We start from the raw sequence: 22,885 nt of genomic DNA, 5'->3' as shown, positions 1-22,885 counted from the left end.
CTTACTAAAGTGCAATTTTAAATTTTGCGCGAAATATCCTGCTGAAAACGTCTTGGTATGATGACGCCGGCACGTGACGTCACGGATTGTAGAGGACATTTTGGGACAGCATGGTGGCCAGCTATTAAGTCGTCGGTTTTCATCGCAAAATTCCACAGTATTCTGGACATCTGTGTTGGTGAATCTTTTGCAATTTGTTCAATGAACAATGGAGACAGCAAAGAAGAAAGCTGTAGGTGGGAAGCGGTGTATTGCGGGCGGCTGCAGCAACACAAACACAGCCGGTGTTTCAGTGTTTACATTCCCGAAAGATGACAGTCAAGCTTTACCGATGGCCTGTGGAGAACTGGGACAACAGAGACTCTTACCAGGAGGACTTTGAGTTGGATGCGCAGACGTGGTACCGTGAGTACGCATGCAGCTGCTGCTTCCAAACATTTGATCGCTTGCCCGTACGTGCGTGCCGCTATGTGCATGTCACGTACGTAACTTTGGGGACTTTGGGGAAATATATGTGCTGTATGAACTTTGGGGAGGTGAACGGTACTTTGGGTTGTGGGATTGAGTGTGTTGTGCAGGTGTTTGAGTTGTATTGGCGGGTTATATGGACGGGAGGGGGGAGGTGTTTGTTATGCGGGATTAATTTGTGGCATATTAAATATAAGCCTGGTTGTGTCGTGGCTAATAGAGTATATATATATATGTCTTGTGTTTATTTACTGTTTTAGTCATTCCCAGCTGAATATCAGGTCCCACTAGCCTCTCACAGCATCTTCCCTATCTGAATCGCTCCCACTGCCCTCTAGTCCTTCACTCTCACCTTCCTCATCCACAAATCTTTCATCCTCGTTCAAATTAATGGGGAAATCGTCGCTTTCTCGGTCCGAATCGCTCTCGCTGCTGGTGGCCATGATTGTGAACAATGTGCAGATGTGAGGAGCTCCACAACCTGTGACGTCACGCTACTCGTCTGCTACTTCCGTTAGAGGCAAGGCTTTTTTATCAGCGACCAAAAGTTGCGAACTTTATCGTCGATGTTCTCTACTAAATCCTTTCAGCAAAAATATGGCAATATCGCGAAATGATCAAGTATGACACATAGAATGGACCTGCTATCCCCGTTTAAATAAGAAAATCGCATTTCAGTAGGCCTTTAAAGTTCAGTTGTTTTAGATGTATTTAAATAGGGTTGTATTAAAAATGCTTTGAGTAGTTTCTTGTAATAAATAATATTGAGTTAAGTAAAACTGCAGTAGCATTAAATGTTGTTTTTTTCTGTCAAAATTTAAAATACATCGAAGTCCTCTATTGACACACATTGTTTCCCGACGATGTTGAGGGCCATTTGACATGTTGTAAATAACATGTCACTATCTTACACCTGTACTAAAGTGGGTTTATCCCAAATAATGTATTCATGATTATTGAATGTAATTTTGTAAAAATCCTTATAAACATTTTTTTTTTTTCACTAGGAAAAACTCAACAGCCACAAGCAGGACAGACTAAAACGAAACCTTCCAATCGAGACAAAGTTGCTGAATGCAGTAGAAGAAGACGTCCAGATAAAGAAGAAACTTCTGGACATGATGGAAACATCAGAGAAGCGATCGTCTGACAATTTAGACAAACTAACATCAAATTACTAAGTCAAAATATTCACATACTTAGTATCTCAGGTAACTAGGACTGTTTTGGGTTTTGTTTATACTTTACGGAAAAAATATCGAGATGTATATCATATATCGCTATTCTGCAAATGGAGCGGAAAACACAACCAAAAATTGTAGGCTTCTTTATTTCTCTAATATTTTTATTTATTTAAATATATTGTTATTTGGTTATTTTTTAATAAACAATGTGTTTGTTCAATGTAATCAGAGTCTGTAGTCTATTGCCCCCCCAGGCTGTGGTGGCAGCGATGAGGTGGAGACGTGATGGCGACAGGCCGAGTTATACGCTCTCTTGGCGCTCTGTACTTCTCCCTACGTCCGCGTACCACTCCGTACAGCGGCGTTTTAAAAAGTCATAAATTTTACTTTTTGAAACAGATACCGATAATTTCCGATATTACATTTTAAAGCATTTATCGGCCGATAATATCGGCAGTCCGATATTATCGGACATCTCTAGTTGCTGTAGTATGTTTACTTTGGTTATTCTAATAGTGTTCCTCAAGGTTCTATTTTATGTCCTCTCCTTTTCATCATTTGGACTATTTAAGTGGTGGTCCACGTTTTCAGGTAAAAAAAAACTTGTAAGACACTCACATTTTTGCAGAAGGTCCTTGAAAACAGCAGAGCGCTTCTGTAACCTCACAAAATACATAGACCAAAATCAAATGTCTACGCTGGTTCTCTGAAAAATACAAAATAAGACTAATAGTGAAGGGAGGTGCACTGGTCCTTAGCTTTCAGGAAATGTGGCCCCGAAAACAATCTAGTTGAATATATCTAAGATACATTGTTTTTTGGCATGAAAAAAAAGTTATTTATGGTGAAACTTAACACTCCTAAAGCTACAGTCCTAAAATCCCACCGGCTGCTTATTGACCAGTATTTTCCCTTGACTTCAAATTTCAATAACACTTATCCTTTATTTGCTGGTATATTAACACTTATAATAATTGAATACAGAAGTACTTTTGTGGAGAGATGGTTGCCGTTCATATTTGAATCGATATAATCCTAATTCCCGGTACTTGGGAATCAATACTAATATTCAACAGTACCATTTTCCAGTACTTTTGAGTGCTCAAATGTTAATAGTTTAAAAAAAAAAAAATCTAAAATGTTTTATTTACCATTTCACACTGAGCTGTGCTGCCAGTTGTTATCATTTCTTACACTTATGTGACTCATTTTTCAACTGTACTGTACTATATTTTATAGGAGACTTTGCATGCAGCTGTAATTTCAAGATGTAGTGTATGGACTATGGTGTCTTGCCTTAGCCAGAAAGTAGTCTTTGCCATTGAGTTGAACATGCCAGTATTTACTTTGGTAAAGCCCTACAACATGTTTAAACTGTAAGTACTGTACTTATGTATTACACAAACGCTGTTTAATTGTAACGTGCATCTTAGTTGGAGTTTTCATTACTAAATTTGGAGGTGTTGAAATCACCATGTAAAATCACTATTGCCAATCTTTAGTGTGTCTATGGCAAATCCAAAGTTAATTAGCATCGAGCTAGCAGATTTTGAAAAGTGGAGCCTGAGGGCTGGAATATACTTTCACGTCACAGAGCTTGCGTCCCTTCTGAAGGCGTCTTGTTTGATTTATAGTTCTTCTGTGGGGGGTGGCGCCAGACCTAATTATTTTTCGAAACACTGAGGGACAGTGTCTCCAGAAGGAGCAACTGCAACTGCAGTTGACAAGATACTGTATTTACTTCGAGTGATTGACATGTTTGTCTACACTGAAACTAATCATTCAAAAACATCAGTTTACTTTTAATGGACATTTTACTTACAAGAGGAAAATACTTTTGGGAAGATGGACTGTGCAACTTCCGAACGAGTCACAGCACAGAACGCTATCATTATTTGTACACTAATCGGCCGTTCGGGACATCGGACAAGAAAAAGTGATCAATCAATCAATCAATCAATCAATCAATCAATTCCTTTATTGTCATTGTCATAATAACACTTAAGTCATACATGAACAACGAGATTTTGTTTGAGCTTTGTCCAGCGGCATAGAAACTGCATGGATGTGCAGGTTGACAATAGTTTACATTTTAGCATTTTAGCATTGTCAGGAAGATCGCGATAAGAGGGACGTGGGGGTGGGAACAGTCAGATGTCTGATGGGTGTTACGTTGATGTTGCAGCAATGCAATGTCCAGAGCACAATTATTGAGGTGGTGAAGAGTGAGGTAATAAGATGGTCCGGGGCAGCAAAGGGGCAGGCTGTTCATTTGGCAGTCTCACAGCCTGGGGATATAGACTGTGAGACATTCTGGTGGTCCTGGCGCGAATCGATCTATACCTCCTTCCAGAGGGTAGCAGGTGGAAGAGGCCATGTGCTGGGTGGTATCTGTCCTTCAGGATGTTGTGTACTCGCTTTAGGCAGCGAGTTGTGTACATGGCACTCATCTCTGGGAGTATCGTCCTTGTAATTTTCCCCGCCGCTTTAACCACTCACTGGAGGGCCTGTTGGTTCGCTTTAGTGCAGCTAGCAAACCACACTAAAAATCCGTAAGTGAGGACACTGCTGATGGCACAGTTGTAAAAGTTGACCATTGATTTCTGCGGAATGTTTGCGCATTTTAGTTTCCTCAAAAAAAAAAAAAGACGTTATTGGGCCTTTCTGACTGTAGAAGCAGTGTTAATGTCCCAGCATAGATCTTCTGTTATGTTCAACCCTAAGAATTTGAAATGCTTGACCCTTTCTACGAGATTGTTATTAATTAAAAGTGGAGGGTGTTTGTTCTGCCCTTTCCTGCGGGAGTCTAAAATTAGTTATTTGGTTTTGTTAGTGTTAAGAACCAAGTTATTGTTAGCACACCATGAAGCCATGTAATTGTAAGTAAACAAAACCGTTAAATAAGTATTGTAAGTTAACGACATGATGGTGTTTATCTGTATGGTCATGTGTTATTGATGTTCAGAGTTCACATTTTGTAGAGATACTGTGCCTGAAGGATTATTGACAGAAAATGAGGAAGTTTGTGTGAGAGAGAGACGTGTGTGCACGAGAAAGAATATGTGTTAGAATTGAACCTGTTAGCACAAGATTAGCAATAAGAGGTAGAAAGAGTTTAGTTCTTTGTGACTTCTTCTGAACGCAACAACAACACAATAAGCTGAAAATTGATACATTCAGTAATTATTTTTAGAGCGCACCAAGATACAGTATTAAGTACACAATATCAGTTTTCATATAAATGTTTAATCGCTGTTGTTTTATAGCATACAATAATTTGTGCAGGTCAAGCACAAAGTCTGTTGGCCTGTGTTCAGGGATCCTCCTTGGCAAAAACTGACTAATCACAGCTCTTCAGTCTACGTCGACGCAAAGATAGAATTTTTGGGAGGTGCACGCAAGGTCTGCGGGAAGGTGCGCAGGGAGAGGAGGGGGCAAGACAGCGTCGCTTACGCAAGTTACGTGACACGAGAGTATACACCAGGCTTTACTGTACTTTTGAGGGCCATCTTCTTGCTTTGTTGGAACGGAAAACTGTAAAACTGCGTAGAAGCAGTCTAGCTGAGTCCAGAGTGGTTGAATGTTTGTTTCCCAGCCAAGTGCTTGAGCCGGTGCCGAGTCTGCGACCAGACGTGACGTCACGTGCAACAAAGGTATCGAAATCCGGCACAGTTTGACTTTACTTGAATCGGTACCCAGTAGTACCGACAGACTTTGGACGGTACCTATAAATCTACCCATCCCTATAACATTGTGATGAGTGTATACAGCTTTTACAGTTACAACTGGGACTCTGAGTACACACGTTGTATGTATATCCATATCTACTTTGCCCTGTCAGCCATGTGGATGCCTCTGTTTGTGCAGTGTGCTGCAAGGTTTTTAGATGGCCTGTACAGTGATCAACATTTTGCACAGAAACAGTTGTGCCTCTTTTGCACAGCCCTAATGACCATCTGTTGCTCTGTGATAAGTAGAGAAGCCATTCTACCCATCAGCCATAATCTCAAAGTCTTTAACAAAAGACTGTGAGTTCAAACCACTCATGTATCACCACCACCAACCATTAGGCCTGAACAATTTGGGTAAATAAGCCAATTGGAATTTTTCCCAAAAATGTGATGGATAAAATGGAAAACATTTTGTTTATTTGTACTCTTTTTTTATTTTTAATTGACGTTTAATTTGTGTAACATTCAATAATAATATAATTATGAATTATAATTAAATGAATGAAACCTGAGTAAAAAAATACAAAATGAGAAATACATTTAAAATGATGGCAAAATGTATGTGTTGGATTTGAGGACTCCTGTTGGCATATTAAGGCCACTCTGTGTGCTTGTGTTGGAATGCTACATTAATTACAAGGTCTTATTTGCACAATAGCTCCTCCAAGCACTTGTTGCAGGTGGCTGAGTCTGCATTAATTTAGCACCACAATGAGATACTTATAGCTTAATCAATCAATCAAACACTATTTATATGACAGTTTTCATACACAGGCAAGTTAAAACACAAAGAAAAAAACATACACATTTAAGGCACTGATGGCAAGAAATGGCATTACTGCTCGAGATGTGCCAATTATCCATCCATCCATCCATCGATCTTCTTCCGCTTATCCGATGCCAATTAATCGGCCACAAATCAGAATGGGCCAACTTTTCTGGAAAAGTATGTCGATAAATGCCTTTCAATGCCGATCACCTCTGACAGATACTTCATTTATTTTTCGTCACTCGATTGACAGAGGCGGTTTCCAGCCTAGTTAATATGATCACCTCCATTGCGCCAAATAGACTACATTTCTTGGTATCTTAAGTTTAATTATCACATACTATTATCACTGGTGGACCAGGCTAAACATGATTCTCACACATTACGGTCTGAGCAAGCCAGGACCAAGCTTGCTCATTGCTAAGCTGTCTTAAAACAACACAATAAATAAGAGCTTCAGGAAGTCTAGAATTGTATTTTATTTTAATGTTTACAAATTGCGCAAAATTCCATGGACACAGGAGGATTTAAATGAGTATTAGATGTGTTTATTTTGGTATTGTTTACTATTGACTATATTGTGATTAAACAACTATGTGTCATACGACAAAAAGGAGATAGTTTAAAGGCCTACTGAAATGTGATTTTCTTATTTAAACGGGGATAGCAGGTCCATTCTATGTGTCATACTTGATCATTTCGCGATATTGCCATATTTTTGATGAAAGGATTTAGTAGAGAACATCGACGATAAAGTTCGCAACTTTTGGTCGCTGATAAAAAAGCCTTGCCTCTACCAGAAGTAGCAGACGAGTAGCGTGACCTCACAGGTTGTGGAGCTCCTCACATCTGCACATTGTTTACAATCATGGCCACCAGCAGCAAGAGCGATTCGGACCGAGAAAGCGACGATTTCCCCATTAATTTGAGCGAGGATGAAAGATTCGTGGATGAGGAAAGTGAGAGTGAAGGACTAGAGGGCAGTGGGAGTGATTCAGATAGGGAAGATGCTGTGAGAGGCGGGTGGGACCTGATATTCAGCTGGGAATGACTAAAACAGTAAATAAACACAAGACATATATATACTCTATTAGCCACAACACAACCAGGCTTATATTTAAAATGCCACAAATTAATCCCGCATAACAAACACCTCCCCCCTTTCGTCCATATAACCCGCCAATACAACTCAAACACCTGCACAACACACTCAATCCCACAGCCCAAAGTACCGTTCACCTCCCCAAAGTTCATACAGCACATATATTTCCCCAAAGTCCCCAAAGTTACGTACGTGACATGCACATAGCGGCACGCACATACGGGCAAGCGATCAAATGTTTGGAAGCCGCAGCCGCATGCGTACTCACGGTACCGCGTCTGCGCATCCAACTCAAAGTCCTCCTGGTAAGAGTCTATGTTGTCCCAGTTCTCCACAGGCCAATGGTAAAGCTTGACTGTCATCTTTCGGGAATGTAAACAATGAAACACCGGCTGTGTTTGTGTTGCTGCAGCCGCCCGCAATACACCGCTTCCCACCTACAGCTTTCTTCTTTGCTGTCTCCATTGTTCATTGAACAAATTGCAAAAGATTCACCAACACTGATGTCCAGAATACTGTGAAATTTTGCGATGAAAACAGACGACTTAATAGCTGGCCACCATGCTGTCCCAAAATGTCCTCTACAGTCCGTGACGTCACGTGCCGGCGTCATCATACCGAGACGTTTTCAGCAGGATATTTTGCGCGAAATTTAAAATTGCACTTTAGTAAGCTAACCCGGCCGTATTGGCGTGTGTTGCAATGTTAAGATTTCATCATTGATATATAAACTATCAGACTGCGTGGTCGGTAGTAGTGGGTTTCAGTAAGCCTTTAAATATTGTGTTAATATTGCACTTACCATAATTATTTTGAAAAATGTGGAGTTTAGACGTGTGATCGGCATTGCTATCGGCCAATCTCACTCATGGAAGATTGGATTCGGAATTGGCAGCTTTATACCCTGATCGGAACATCCCTCGTTACTGCTGTTAACAACGGTGCCATTATGGAACCAAGTTTCAGCGCCTCTACGGACTGGACATGGACCAAATACTTTGCGATAAACGTTTTGCCATTATGAACTTACATAAATGTGTCAGACACAAAACAGAATAGTCCCATGAATCAGTGGTATAAACAAACGGTGCATGAATGTGTTATGTGTGGTGTTTCAGTGCAGCATTTCAAATGAATGAGGGAGAAGGACATGGAGGAATCGACCTAGGAAGCAGTTAGACCAAACAAAGTTATTTCTAGATCTAGAGAATCTGTTTTGAATTGAGGAGGAAATGTATTAAAATAATATTTTATTTATTCATTCAGACCAGACGTGTGCAGAATACGGCCCGTGGGCCACATACAGCTCGTTAAGATTTTCAATCCGGCCCGCCGAACATTTCCAAAAAATGTTATTAAACCTTTAACATCAAAACTGTAGCCGCCATTATGATGTACAGTGCTGTTTTCAAAATTACTGTAAGTCTTGAACTATGGAAAGTATTTCAATGGTTGCAATCCGCGCTTTTGTGCAAAAAACGGGTTATTACGATAATCTCCGGCACAGCAGCTCCAGGCAGACGAGGCACCAAGCAGTGTGGGCGGGGTTTGTTCACAGAGCAACCAGCCTGAAATGCAGGTGTCGAGGAAGCAGATTTCTCCAACAAAGTTTTACAGAAAAGTGATATTATATCAGATTGTGGGTGTTTTTTACATTTTGCGTTCATAGTTTGCTGTGTTTGTTGCATTTATGTTGTGTTTTGCTTGATTGTAAAAGACGTCGATCGAGGAGGTGGTCTGAGAAGTGAAAAAGGAGCGATGTTCATATGTTAATATTCAGTGATTTATCATTCATAGTTAATTTTGTAAATCCCACATTCTTTATTTTCTTGTACATTCTGGGTGTCTCATTCAGTAAAAAAAAATTTTAAATTCCATTCCGTTTTTTGAGGTGGTTATAACGTTTTTAGCATTTTATCAGACATTATTTTGAGTTTTTGTAACAATGTTCCTTAAAAAAGGACCCATGCACACATACTGTACAGCAGATTGTTGTGTTTATGTGGGCCAGAAGATGTAACCTCTTGAATATAGCTTTCGTCTTAGCACATATTTTTATTTGCAAGTATTTATATTTTACGATAAGCAAAAGAGTGTCTATTGCTTTTCCTGCAGATGTTTTCATTATTTTCTATTCATTGTGTTGTGACATACTTACACAGGGCTGCCTGTAGCTAAATTGGGGCCGTGAGCAGAATTTCATTTGTAGGCCTCCACCCCATTACAAAAAAGTTGCACTTTTTTATTTGAGTGTAATGATTATTATACTTTTTTTAATCGAAATTGAATTTATTTTAATGCATGTATTTTTCATTAAAACAATTTCATGGGAAAGAAAAAGGTACTTACTTACTGCAAGATAACAAATTAAACATAATTAAAGCATAAATATTCAAACCCTGTATGTAAGCCTAACAAGACCAGCACTGCACGCCACAGGGGACAGCGAGAGAGTCAAGGAAAATGTGCCATTATATTGGGTGGGCAAATGTTTTTTTTACAATAATGGAAGAGACACAATAATTTTTTTGCTTGTTTATTTTGGTCAAATAAACCAGGTCTTTGTTTGAATTGAACTTTGATTTTGGACATTGTTTTCCCCATGTGAGTACACCACAACCGTGCACTAGTGGCCTTTTTATTTCTATTTTAATAAATGGTTTAATTTGAAATGTGTTTATGTTTTGACAAACAGCTGCTACACTCATTACAACTATTAGTTATAAATTAAAACAGTACAGTAATTTGACAATGAGCTTGTGCTTTTACTGCCATTTAGTGTCTACTTTTGGGGTGGTATAGCTCAGTTGGTAGAGTGGCCGTGCCAGCAACTTGAGGGTTGCAGGTTCGATCCCCGCTTCCGCCATCCTAGTCACTGCCGTTGTGTCCTTGGGCAAGACACTTTATCCACCTGCTCCCAGTGCCACCCACACTGGTTTAAATGTAACTTAGCTATTGGGTTTCACTATGTAAAAGCGCTTTGAGTCACTAGAAAAAAGCGCTATATAAATATAATTCACTTCACACACACCTTTAAGTATGTGTTGTATAAAGGAGTAAGCCATCATTACAGTTTGTTTTCCAATTTTTGTTGCGATCCTGTGCTTTGAGGTTAAAGGGGAACGGCACTTTTTATGAAATGTTGCTTATCATTCAAGACCACATATGTATTTTTAGTAGGGATGTCCGATAATGACTTTTTGCCGATATCCGATATTTCGATATTGTCCAACTCTTTAATTACCGATACCGATATCAACCGATACCGATGTCAACCGATACCGATATATACAGTCGTGGAATTAACACATTATTATGCCTAATTTGGACAACCAGGTATGGTGAAGATAAGGTCCTTTTTTTAAAATACTAATAAAATAAAATAAGATAAATTAATTAAAAACATTTTCTTGACTAAAAAAGAAAGTAAAACAATATAAAAACAGTTACATAGAAACTAGTAATTAATGAAAATGAGTAAAATTAACTGTTAAAGGTTAGTACTATTAGTGGACCAGCAGCACGCACAATCATGTGTGCTTACGGACTGTATCCCTTGCAGACTGTATTGATATATATTGATATATAATGTAGGAATCAGAATATTAATAACAGAAAGAAACAACCCTTTTGTGTGAATGAGTGTGAATGAGTGTAAATGGGGGAGGGAGGTTTTTTGGGTTGGTGCACTAATTGTAAGTGTATCCTGTGTTTCTTATGTTGATTTAATTAAAAAAAAAAAAAAGAAAAAGGAAAAAAACGATACCAATATTTAAAAAAAACGATACCGATAATTTCCAATATTACATTTTAAAGCATTGATCGGCCCATAATATCGGCAGGCCGATATTATCGGACATCTCTAATTTTTAGCATTCTAATTTGCATCCAAAAAACGCAAACAATGCTTCATTTACGTTCCGTAACCTGTATATTAACCAAACTGTAGCAACATTGTTATTTTAAGAGAACTGATGAACTGTTCTAGCTTAGTATCACATTGCCTTGCGACGGCATGCTACAGCCTTAGCAAGAGGAAAGCCATCTTCTGCGTGAGCAGCTGAATCGCTTTTGAGTTTGTAATGTACTAACAAGCATGATGTGCTGCATGTATGATGTTCAGTGTTATAATTTCCAGTTGATTTTTGGTAGGTGGAATTATTATTATTTTTTTAATCACTGCAGGGTTTGTTAGCGCAAACACAAACAGTTTGACTTTCGTTTGGATTAAGTTTCTTTGAGCAGTGTCCTGCTCACAGATACAAAAGCCTTTCCATCAATAATAACACTGTGTACCACTAAGTGCAGCAGAAGCACTCCATTTCTGTCGGCTAGCTTGGCTCCAAGCTCCGCATTAATACCTTGACCAAAACATGTAGGTCCTGACTCTTTCGGCTTCCATCTGCTCCAACGTTTCACCATCTCTTCGTGTTTGTTCAGCTTCTATAACAAGCATTTAATTCTCCACATTTTCAGGTTCAAAAAGATAAGCTAATTTGTCCAAAAGAAGTTGTCTTTGTTGTCTATTACCAAGTCTGCCAGGATTAGAGCGTGTTTGTTGCCAGAAGTAGAAACACACATTTGTTGACAAAAGTAGGAAGTGCGTTGCTGTAAGCACTGATAAGCACAGAAAATGAGTTCAGGAAATGCTTAAAACTGACCATCCATCCATTTTCTGCCGCTTGTCCCTTTCGAGGTGGCAGGGGGTGCTGGAGCCTATCTCAGCTGCATTCGGGCGGAAGGCAGGGTACACCATTGACAAGTCTCCACCTCATCGCAGGGCCAACACAGATAGACAGACAACATTCACACTCACATTCACACACAAGGGCCAATTTAATGTTGCCAATCAACCTATCCCCAGGTGCATGTCTTTGGAGGTGGGAGGAAGCCGGAGTACCCGGAGGGAACCCATGCAGTCACGGGAGGAACATACAAACTCCACACAAACTCCAGGATCGAACCCAGGACCTTCGTATTGTGAGGCACATGCACTAACCCCTGTTCCACCGTGCTGCCCCTCATAGCACATGACTGTGGTAATTTCCAGGACCCTCAATTCATGGTAGAAACAGAGGTGCTGCCCCTTAAAATGACCAAAATACAATAAATGTTGTAAACATTACATATAACGTTGCTTTCGAGGGCTTGGAGGCAACATAGGGACCCTCATTAACCACATTTTGCAAGCATTTTTTTTGTTTTAATCTTTAGAATCCTAAAAAAAAGGCATGTCTGTTCTTGTCTCTCATAATTCTTGTGAATGAAAGGCAAAACTAAGAAAACAAGTGTAGTTCCCATTAAGGAACACTTACAACATTGATAACAAATTCAATAAAACCACAAGTTGATTCAATGCCAAAAAAAGCATAGAAATACTGCAAATTTTGCTGCAACTTTCTGAAAAACTGTTGCAAATTCAGGCATTGTAGGCTGCAACAATCACCAAAAGAAAGCCTGTGAAATCCTAAAGATACTAGTAAGTACATTGTACAGGTGGATTGGACTGCAAATGAGTTGATGTGGGTGCCTTCTGTCTGCAATTTATCTATCCAATGCACTCGGATTAATCTGGATACTACGTAGATTTAAACCGTATCCCTTCCAACTCTTGTCACATAGCCCTCGATAGAGGAATGGGAGTTAATAGTATAGTTGTCAGGATAAATGAATGATGACAGTGTCAGAGAAGCTCAGGAACTCTAAAATTCATCTCCTTTCTAGCAGCAAAATCCTTTAATCTAGGCTGTTGGAAGAATACAAGGTCTAAATCTGAGTTGATCTGAGCCGAGGATGTCGTTGTGTGGCTTGTGCAGTCCTTTGAGACGTTTATGATTAAGGGCTGTATAAGTAAACTTTGATTGATTGATTGATTGATTGATTGATTGATTGATTGATAAATCAAACAATCTCGACCATTAAATCATTGTGGATTAGGAGCTAATATCAATTTCACAGCAAAACCCTGCCATCATCAGACGTAGAATAAATGGCTACAGGTGCATAATGCAAACCAAATGTCAAAAGGCTGCTAAGAATATATCAATACAGGTGATCGAGGCGAGACAGAACTTTCATGCCAAATAAGCATGATAACTGGTTTACAGAAAGGGTGTACAAAAACATTTAAAGCAGCGAGTCGGACACTAATCTCTCCATTTAAGCTTCAGCTTAGATGGTGTGATTTGATGTCCGAACACACACAGGAACAAACATCACCCGCATGCAAACTCCTCTTGAGTGACAGAAGCAGCGAGCATCAAAGTCAACGACAAGTGCGGCAGGATGACAAACTGTTACCTTACCTTGCTCCATCAGCAGGACCGCCATGCCGATTAGTATAGTCCAGTACAGAGGATTTGGCATGTTTATCGAGCCGGTTGTCTTCGTCCAATGTCTTTCCAGACAAATATTTGAAAATCCTAAAATAAGTGTTTATTGTCCCTCCCCCTCCAGTCCAGTACGTCCTCCTCCCTCAAAATAGAGAATCCACCAACACTGCGCTTAACAAAGTCCCTCCTTCAACTATTAGGTTGGAGAACTGCGCTGCAAACAAGCTAGGGTTAATGATTTTAACCACATCCGGTTTGTACTTTTTAAAGTAAAATGCACATTGGCGGAAGTTGAAGTTATAGCAGAAAAGAATGTGCCATGTAACCAACTGCCTTTACTAAAATGCAGGCACTGCCGCTAAAATTGTGATTTGTATTTGTTTAAATAAATCAAACTGACCTACAAGGTTTTAATTTGAATGGAATGTTACCAAACTTGAATGCAGAAAATTAAAATGTTATTCATTTTATATGTTTGCTTGGTTTTGACTTTTTAAAGTAAAATGCACATTGACGGAAGTTGAAGTTATAGCAGAAAAAAATGTGCTATGAAACCAACTGCTTTTACTAATATGCAGGCACTGCTGCTAAATTTGTGTTGTTTTTTTTAAACAAATTAAACTGACCTACAAGGTTTTAATATGAATGGAATGTTACAAAACTTGAATGTAGAACATGTTTGTTTTTATTCATTGTATATGTTTGCTTGGTTTTGAATTTTCAAAGTAAAATGCACATTGGCGGAAGTTAAAGTTATAGCAGAAATAAATGTGCTATGAAACCAACTGCTTTTACAAAAATGCAGGCACTGCCACTAAAATTGTGATTTGTGTTTTTAAAACAAATGAAACTGACCTACAAGGTTTTAATTTGAATGGAATTTTACCAAACTTGAATGGAGAAAATGTTTGTTTTTATTCATGTTATATGTTTGCTTGGTTTTGACTTTTTAAAGTAAAATGCACATTGGCGGAAGTTGAAGTTATAGCAGAAAGAAATGTGCTATGAAACCAACTGCCTTTACTAAAATGCAGGGAATGCCGCTAAAATTGTGATTTGTATTTGTTTAAACAAATGAAACTGACCTACAAGGTTTTAATTTGAATGGAATGTTAACAAACTTGAATGCAGAAAATGTAAATTGTATTCATTTTATATGTTTGCTTGGTTTTGACTTTTTAAAGTAAAATGCACATTGACGGAAGTTGAAGTTATAGCAGAAAAAATGTGCTATGAAACCAACTGCTTTTACTAATATGCAGGCACTGCCGCTAAAATTGTGTTGTTTTTTTAAACAAATTAAACTGACCTACAAGGTTTTAATTTGAATGGAATTTTACCAAACTTGAATGGAGAAAATGTTTGTTTTTATTCATGTTATATGTTTGCTTGGTTTTGACTTTTCAAAGTAAAATGCACATTTGCGGAAGTTGAAGTTATAGCAGAAAGAAATGTGCTATGAAACCAACTGCCTTTACTAAAATGCAGGGAATGCCGCTAAAATTGTGATTTGTATTTGTTTAAACAAATCAAACTGACCTACAAGGTTTTAATTTGAATGGAATGTTACCAAACTTGAATGCAGAAAATGTAAATTGTATTCATTTTATATGTTTGCTTGGTTTTTACTTTTTAAAGTAAAATGCACATTGACGGAAGTTGAAGTTATAGCAGAAAAAATGTGCTATGAAACCAACTGCTTTTACTATTATGCAGGCACTGCCGCTAAAATTGTGTTGTTTTTTTTAAACAAATTAAACTGACCTACAAGGTTTTAATTTGAATGGAATGTTACAAAACTTGAATGTAGAACATGTTTGTTTTTATTCATTGTATATGTTTGCTTGGTTTTGAATTTTCAAAGTAAAATGCACATTGGCGGAAGTTAAAGTTATAGCAGAAAAAGTGTGCTATCAAACCAACTGCTTTTACTAAAATGCGGGCACTGCCGCTAAAATTGTGATTTGTATTTTTTTAAACAAATTAAACTGACCTACAAGGTTTTGATTTGAATGGAATGTTACCAAACTTGAATGCAGAAAATTTAAATTGTATTCATTTTATATGTTTGCTTGGTTTTGACTTTTTAAAGTAAAATGCACATTGACGGAGGTTGAAGTTATAGCAGAAAAAATGTGCTATGAAACCAACTGCTTTTACTAAAACGCAGGCACTGCCACTAAAATTGTGTTGTTGTTTTTTTAAACTAATTAAACTGACCTACAAGGTTTTAATTTGAATGGAATGTTACAAAACTTGAATGTAGAACATGTTTGTTTTTATTCATTTTATATGTTTTCTTGGTTTTGAATTTTCAAAGTAAAATGCACATTGGCGGAAGTTAAAGTTATAGCAGAAAAAAATGTGCTATGAAACCAACTGCTTTTACTAAAATGCAGGCACTGCCGCTAAAATTGTGATTTGTATTTTTAAAACAAATGAAACTGACCTACAAGGTTTTAAATTAAATGGAATGTTGCCAAACTTGAATGTAGAAAATTGCAATTTTATTCATTGTATATGTTTGCTAGGTTTTGACTTTTTAAAGTAAAATACACATTGACCAAAGTTAAAGTTATAGCAGAAAAAAATGTGCTATGAAACCAACTGCTTTTAATAAAACGCAGGCACTGCCACTAAAATTGTGTTGTTGTTTTTTTAAACTAATTAAACTGACCTACAAGGTTTTAATTTGAATGGAATGTTACAAAACTTGAATGTAGAACATGTTTGTTTTTATTCATTTTATATGTTTTCTTGGTTTTGAATTTTCAAAGTAAAATGCACATTGGCGGAAGTTAAAGTTATAGCAGAAAAAAATGTGCTATGAAACCAACTGCTTTTACTAAAATGCAGGCACTGCCGCTAAAATTGTGATTTGTATTTTTAAAACAAATGAAACTGACCTACAAGGTTTTAAATTAAATGGAATGTTGCCAAACTTGAATGTAGAAAATTGCAATTTTATTCATTGTATATGTTTGCTAGGTTTTGACTTTTTAAAGTAAAATACACATTGACCAAAGTTAAAGTTATAGCAGAAAAAAATGTGCTATGAAACCAACTGCTTTTAATAAAACGCAGGCACTGCCACTAAAATTGTGATTTTTGTTTTAAACAAATTAAACTGACCGACAAGATTTTAATTTTAATGGAATGTTACAAAACTTGAATGTAGAACATGTTTGTTTTTATTCATTTTATATGTTTGCTTGGTGTTGAATTTTCAAAGTAAAATGCACATTGGCGCAAGTTAAAGTTATAGCAGAAAAAATGTGCTATGAAACCATCTGCTTTTACTAAAATGCAGGCACTGCCGCTAAAATTGTGATTTTTTTTTTAACAAATTAAACTGCCCTAAAGGTTTTAATTTGAATGGAATGTTACCAAACTTGAATGTAGAAAATATTTGTTTTTATTAATTTTATATGTGGACAGCACGGTGATACAGGGGTTAGTGCATGTGCCTCACAATACAAAAGTCCTAAGTTTAAACCCGGGCTCGGGGTCTTTCCGTGTGGAGTTTGCATGTTCCTCCCGTGACTGCGTGGGTTCCCTCCGGGTACTCCGGCTTTCTCCCACCTCCAAAGACATGCACCTGGGGATAGGTTGATTGGCAACACTAAATTGGCCCTAGTGTGTGAATGTGAGTGTGAATGTTGTCTGTCTATCTGTGTTGGCCCTGTAATGAGGTGGCGACTTGTCCAGGGTGTACCCTGTCTTCCGCCCTAATGCAGATGAGATAGCCTCGAGCACCCCCCACCACGATAGAAAATGGATGGATGGATGGATGTTTGCTTGTCCTCATTCAGGTCACAAATGGGTGAACTAAATAAGTACGTGTGTAAAATAAAAATAAAAAAAGATTTACATAAAACCAGTGTTATCAGACAGGTCTTGTAAAGACAATTCCAGTAAGTGTCATTTCCCTGTGATAAATATTAAGAACCCATGCAAGACATTGATACAAAGTTGATTATACATACAGTCCTTTAAAACTGACTTTGAAGCAATGCTGCAATATAGTTGTGTATGTAAACTGAGACAACATTGATGTAGATTGATATAGATGATATCTGTCTATTATCTGTCTTATACCTGACCACTTCTATGTTAGCTACCTCTCTTTGTTTATAATGTATATTTTCTGCTGGATCTACTCTCTATATCAGGGGTCTGCAATTAATTTTTACCGGGGGCCGCATGAGCAACCCGAGCACTGCTGGAGGGCCACATCGACAATATTTCAATTAAATTTTGCTCAATATTATTTTTGATATACCTTAAGATAAAAAAAATACAAAATAAAAATAATAATAATAATAATAATAATTTCATTTAACCTAACTTAACTTTATATAAAAGCAGATTGCTTTTGATGGTTTTATTTAAACTCTTAATCCTTAAATATTTATATTATGCTATGTGAAATTGAAATAAAAAAACAAAAACAATCATTGAATCACTGCAATTTATTTTTAACTTGTTCACACTTTAACTTTGTTCCACAAACAAGGAAAAACAACAAACAACTTAACAAGTCTATAGAAATACTGCAATACAACAAACAATAACTTGTTATGTTTTCCACCTCATTTTACCTCTTTTGTGCGAATAGTCCAGTCTGTTCTGGGCTTGAACAAGAGCATTGAAATCTGGCTGAATGTCTGAGGTGGCTATGTGAAGGACAGCTGAGAGGTGCTCATCAGTGATAGAGGATCTGTGTTTGGATTTGTTGAACTTCATCACAGAAAATCTCTGTTCACATACATAGGTGGATACAAAGAGGACCAGAATCCTCTGAGCATGCCTCCTCAGAAGTGTTGGGACTAACGCGTTACTAAGTAACGCGTTACTGTAACGCCGTTATTTTTGGCGGTGACTAGTAGTCTAAAGCGTTATTTTTTATATTCAGTAACTCAGTTACCGTTACTACATGATGCGTTACTGCATTATTTTACGTTCTTTTTTTATATAGTATCGGCTAGAAACAGAAGATCTGAGTGTGTTTTATTGGAGAGTTGCAGTGTCGTCCTTCTGAAGGTTCTTGTGTCACAACGGGGAGAAGAGAAGAGGTGCGCTCTGTGTGTGTCTGGGTGTGGGCGTGGGTGTGGGGAGGGGAGGGGGCCGTGTCTGAGTTTACTAACAAGACATCATGGCGGAGCCGCAATCGAGTTTCTTAATATGGAGATATTCTCACTACTTTTCTTTTGTTGAGCACAAAGAAAAGAACATTTTAGTTCAATGTAAGTTGTGTCTTGGATCAAAGATCCCATCTACTGCCCAAAACAGCAATTCAAATCTGCTGAAACAGCTACAAAAGCAACATGCTTCGACGAAGCTAGTAAAGAGAGACACAGACTCCGATGCCACTTCACCTTCACCTAAGGATTTTAACGGAGGCACTGCTAGCCAGGACAACGTTGATAGAGTCATTGCAGCGTATGTGCTAGAAGACACGCAGGCTATTTCTACAGTGGAGTCACCCGCTTTCAGGCAGCTAATTAGCATGATACCGGCGTCAAACAGGCAATGGCACGGAAAACATTTTCACGTACCTGGAGGACATAAACATGGAAAGCGAGCTAAAGAAGACACTCCAAACTCTGCCTCTGCTCATCATTCATCACTGAAAGTACACACACTCTGTCAATTCTCGTATATACTCTTTCATTCTAGACTTCTAGAGTGTTTGATTATCACATCACTCTAAATGTATAGACTATAAAGTTCACAAACATAAAGAGGGATCCTAATGGGCCAGGCCAATCTTTCCTTATCTCTAAACTAAAACTGGGTAAATGCATAGAGTGTTCTGGGCTTCAGTACAGTGTTGATCTCCTGAAGACATTATTTTATTTCACAATTCCTTGAGAGAAAAATATGCCTTGTTAGACTTTGTGTATGTCATGTGTGCCTTCCTTGGGGGAAGCCAGGTTTACAGCTACTGTATGTTGTTATGCGGTTTGTTACTTATGTATGTTATGTTGCAGCTATTTCAAATAGTTTTGTCAATTTGTTCTGGCCTGAAATAAATTGGCCCTTTGAAACATATCTTTGTCTTTGTGTGTTGTATGTAGACCACATTGCTTAGCAGAGTTCAGTGATGCAAATGCATGTCAAGTTGATCAACAGATTGCATTATTCTCCAGGGGTGGTAAAGCTCGGTTGGTAAAGTGGCCGTGCCAGCAACTTGAGGATTCCAGTTTCGATCCCCGCTTCCGCCATCCTAGTCACTGCCGTTGTGTCCTTGGGCAAGACACTTTACCCACCTGCTCCCAGTGCCACCCACACTGGTTTAAATGTAACTTAGATATTGGGTTTCACTATGTAAAGCGCTTTGAGTCACTAGAGAAAAGCGCTATATAAATATAGTTCACTTCACTTCACAGTGCAATAACAGTACTGAAATGAAGGCTAAATGGGCATTAATGGGAGCTTTAAAAAAAAAGAAGAAAAAAATAAGTAACTAAATAGTTACTTTTCACAGTAACGCATTACTTTTAGGTGTAAGTAACTGAGTTAGTAACTGAGTTACTTTTGAAATAAAGTAACTAGCAACTGCAACTAGATACTGATTTCAGTAACTAACCCAACACTGCTCCTCAGGTGTGGAAAGTTCTCTTCTTTGAGGGAGGAGTAAAAGTCCAGCAGTGAGACTGACCTGAAGTGCTCTGCCAGAAGTAGGTCAGACTGCAGGTCAATGAGCTCCATCTGAACATCACTTGGTGCATTGTCCACACTGCAGTTGAAGGGAAAAGAAACCATGTGCATTTCATTCTCAAGAGTTTTGAAATCTTGAAAGCGTCTCGAAAACTCTCCATGCAGTGCTTCTAACTTGCTTGAGTACTCGTGGAGGTGATCGGCTGATCTTGTGGTGTCCTTTAGTGTTGGCAAGTGGGTCAGAATGTTGTCCTTCACTTGGCTTGAGAGAAGCTGCAATTTTCTCATGAAAGCCGTCACTGCACTGTACATCTCATGCACAAAAAGGCCGTTGCGCTGCAGTTTGACATTCAGTTCGTTCATGAGTGCAGTCACATCCACAGCGAATCCGAGGTCTGCCACTCAGTCTTCATCTGAAAGTTCTGGGATGTCATGTTCTTTCTTCCCACAGAAATTCTGAATCTGGTCTCTCAGGTGCCAGACACTTTTTTTTTTTTGCCCAGGCTGAGCCACCTGATGTTGCTGTGGTAGCTTATGTCACCATATTCACTCTCATTTTCCTCCAAAAGTGCAACAAATTGTCTATGATTTAACGCTCTCGGTCTGATAAAGTTAACTGTTTTACTTACAGCATCAACAACACGGTTAATTTTTAACAGTGTCTTACACAACACTTCCTGATGTGTAATACAATGCAAAAATGTCAATTTCTGCACAGGGTTAATTTCTGTCACTTTATCCTGCATCCTCTTTAAAAGTCCAACATTTTTCCCCGTCAGATTTGGACAACCATCTGTTGTCACACCTGCCAGCTTGTCCCATTTCAGTCCTAACATGTCCAAACACGCATTTACCTCTGTGAACAAGTCATTACCTGTGCTTGTCCCTTTAATTGATTGCATGGCTGACAGCTCCTCCGTGATTTGAAAGTCTGCAGTTATCCCACGTAAGAAGATGAGCAGCTGGGCGGTGTCACGTACATCGCAGCTCTCATCCAAAGCCAGCGAAAAAACAGTCAAAGTCGGCCGTTCTGTTCTTCAGCTGAAGCTCCAAGTTTCCAGCGATGGTCTCAACCCGCCTCGTTACAGCGCGTCAGGAGAGTGACACGTTCTCAAATGCGCCTTTCTTCTCCGGGCATGTCAGCGCAACAGAGTCCAAAAAGTACTCCTTAATAAACTCTCTGTCAGAAAACGCTTTACTTTTTCTGGCGATTTTGTGAGAAATTACAAAACTTGTACTAACAGCTGCATCTCTGGGAGTGTGAAATTTGGCAAAAAGTCCTTGTTGGGTTTGCAGTTTTACCATCAATGCATCAGGCTCCCTTACGCGCTCTTCATCAGACAGATTCTGGTATTTTTCCTCGTGCTTTGTCGTGTAGTGGCTATTCAAATTATATTCTTTAAACACAGCAACCTGTGTACCACAAATTAAGCACTCGGCTTTACCTTTCATTTCTGTAAAGAAATATTTGGCAGTCCATGTCTTGTTGAAAACCCGGCATTCGTCATCAAATTTTCTTTTTTTAGCGTGAGCTGACATCTCGCGGATAACCGGGCATCACTTGTCGCTGTGCACCTTCACTCACAGGTTACACACGGACATACGTCCATAAATAACACTTTTCAAAATAAAAGCAGCACAGTTGTATTGCACGCACGACATATATGTTTTTTAAAATTTATTTTGTCATTTGTGATTGCCGCTGTTCACATTCACTCACAATCACGCACGCGCATACGTCCACACGGAAGTAATACAAATAACACTTTTCAAAACAAAAGCTGTACCGTTGTATTGCACACTCGACATAGATACTTTTTAAAATGTATTTTGTAATTTATGATTGGCCTCACGCCAGATCTGCTCTACATTATGCTTCCCTTTTTTGCTGCAGCTGTTACATATACTGTAATATTGTACATGGTAATTGGGATTTGTTGTATATCGTATATATAATATAAAATATAATAAGATAATATATCAGTATATCTGCGATGAGGTGGCAACTTGTCCAGGGTGTACTCCGCCTTCCGCCCACGTGCAGCTGGGATAGGCTCCAGCACCTATACAAATATTACATATGTTATATTTTATAGTGCTACTATGGTACATTTTTTGTCTACTTTATACCTGCATTATCCTTTCCATCCTTTGTAACTGAGCTACTGTGTGGAACAATTTCCCTTATGGATAAATAAAGTTTGTCTAAGTCTAAGTCTATAACATTGTATCCACGCAGTTTATTGGGAAATGAGCAAAATGTAATGGTCAAATCAACGTCACAACCTGACATTGAATAATCGTCGTCAAAAAGCATTTTGTTTCAACGTTTTATTTGTGCTGTAGAATATTGGTTGGGAAATGACCAAAATTCAATGCTCAAATCAACAACAGAACCTAACATTGATTAAACGTTGTCAAAAAGCTTGTTGTTCCAACGTTAAGTTTGAGTTTCTCAACGGCAAGATCTAACTCAACAAGTTCTCAACAATGTTTTAATGTCTTGTGCCTGCTGGGAAAGTTATGCATTTTAAACCTGGTAAAAATGCACCCATTTGTGGTTAACTTCTTGGATACAAGAACAATTGGGCTTAAGATTTTAGGTGTGACCTTATTTGTTGAGTCCGACTTTCAAA

At 38.3% G+C, this 22,885-nt stretch overlaps 2 protein-coding genes across 2 annotated transcripts in view; both read right to left on the bottom strand.

Moving 5' to 3' along the window:
• Positions 1 to 13,742, bottom strand: part of ntm (neurotrimin) — a 492,772-nt gene extending 479,030 nt beyond the window's left edge. The window contains exon 1 of the mRNA XM_061961918.2: positions 13,560 to 13,742. Coding sequence (XP_061817902.1) covers positions 13,560 to 13,620 — 61 coding nt within the window. The 5' untranslated portion in view covers positions 13,621 to 13,742. The remainder of the gene's footprint in view (positions 1 to 13,559) is intronic.
• Positions 13,743 to 20,153: 6,411 nt separating this feature from the next.
• On the bottom strand, positions 20,154 to 21,085 carry LOC133607057 (general transcription factor II-I repeat domain-containing protein 2A-like). The gene is given in 2 exon segments (XM_072913793.1): positions 20,154 to 20,743; positions 20,746 to 21,085. Coding segments are annotated over 2 exon segments (930 nt in total).
• Positions 21,086 to 22,885: the final 1,800 nt, after the last annotated feature.

Source organism: Nerophis lumbriciformis, linkage group LG09 (genome assembly GCF_033978685.3).
Source record: "Nerophis lumbriciformis linkage group LG09, RoL_Nlum_v2.1, whole genome shotgun sequence".
NCBI lineage: Eukaryota > Metazoa > Chordata > Actinopteri > Syngnathiformes > Syngnathidae > Nerophis > Nerophis lumbriciformis.
The sequence above is the reverse complement of the archived record's forward strand: the minus strand, read 5'-3'. Positions and strand labels throughout refer to the sequence as shown.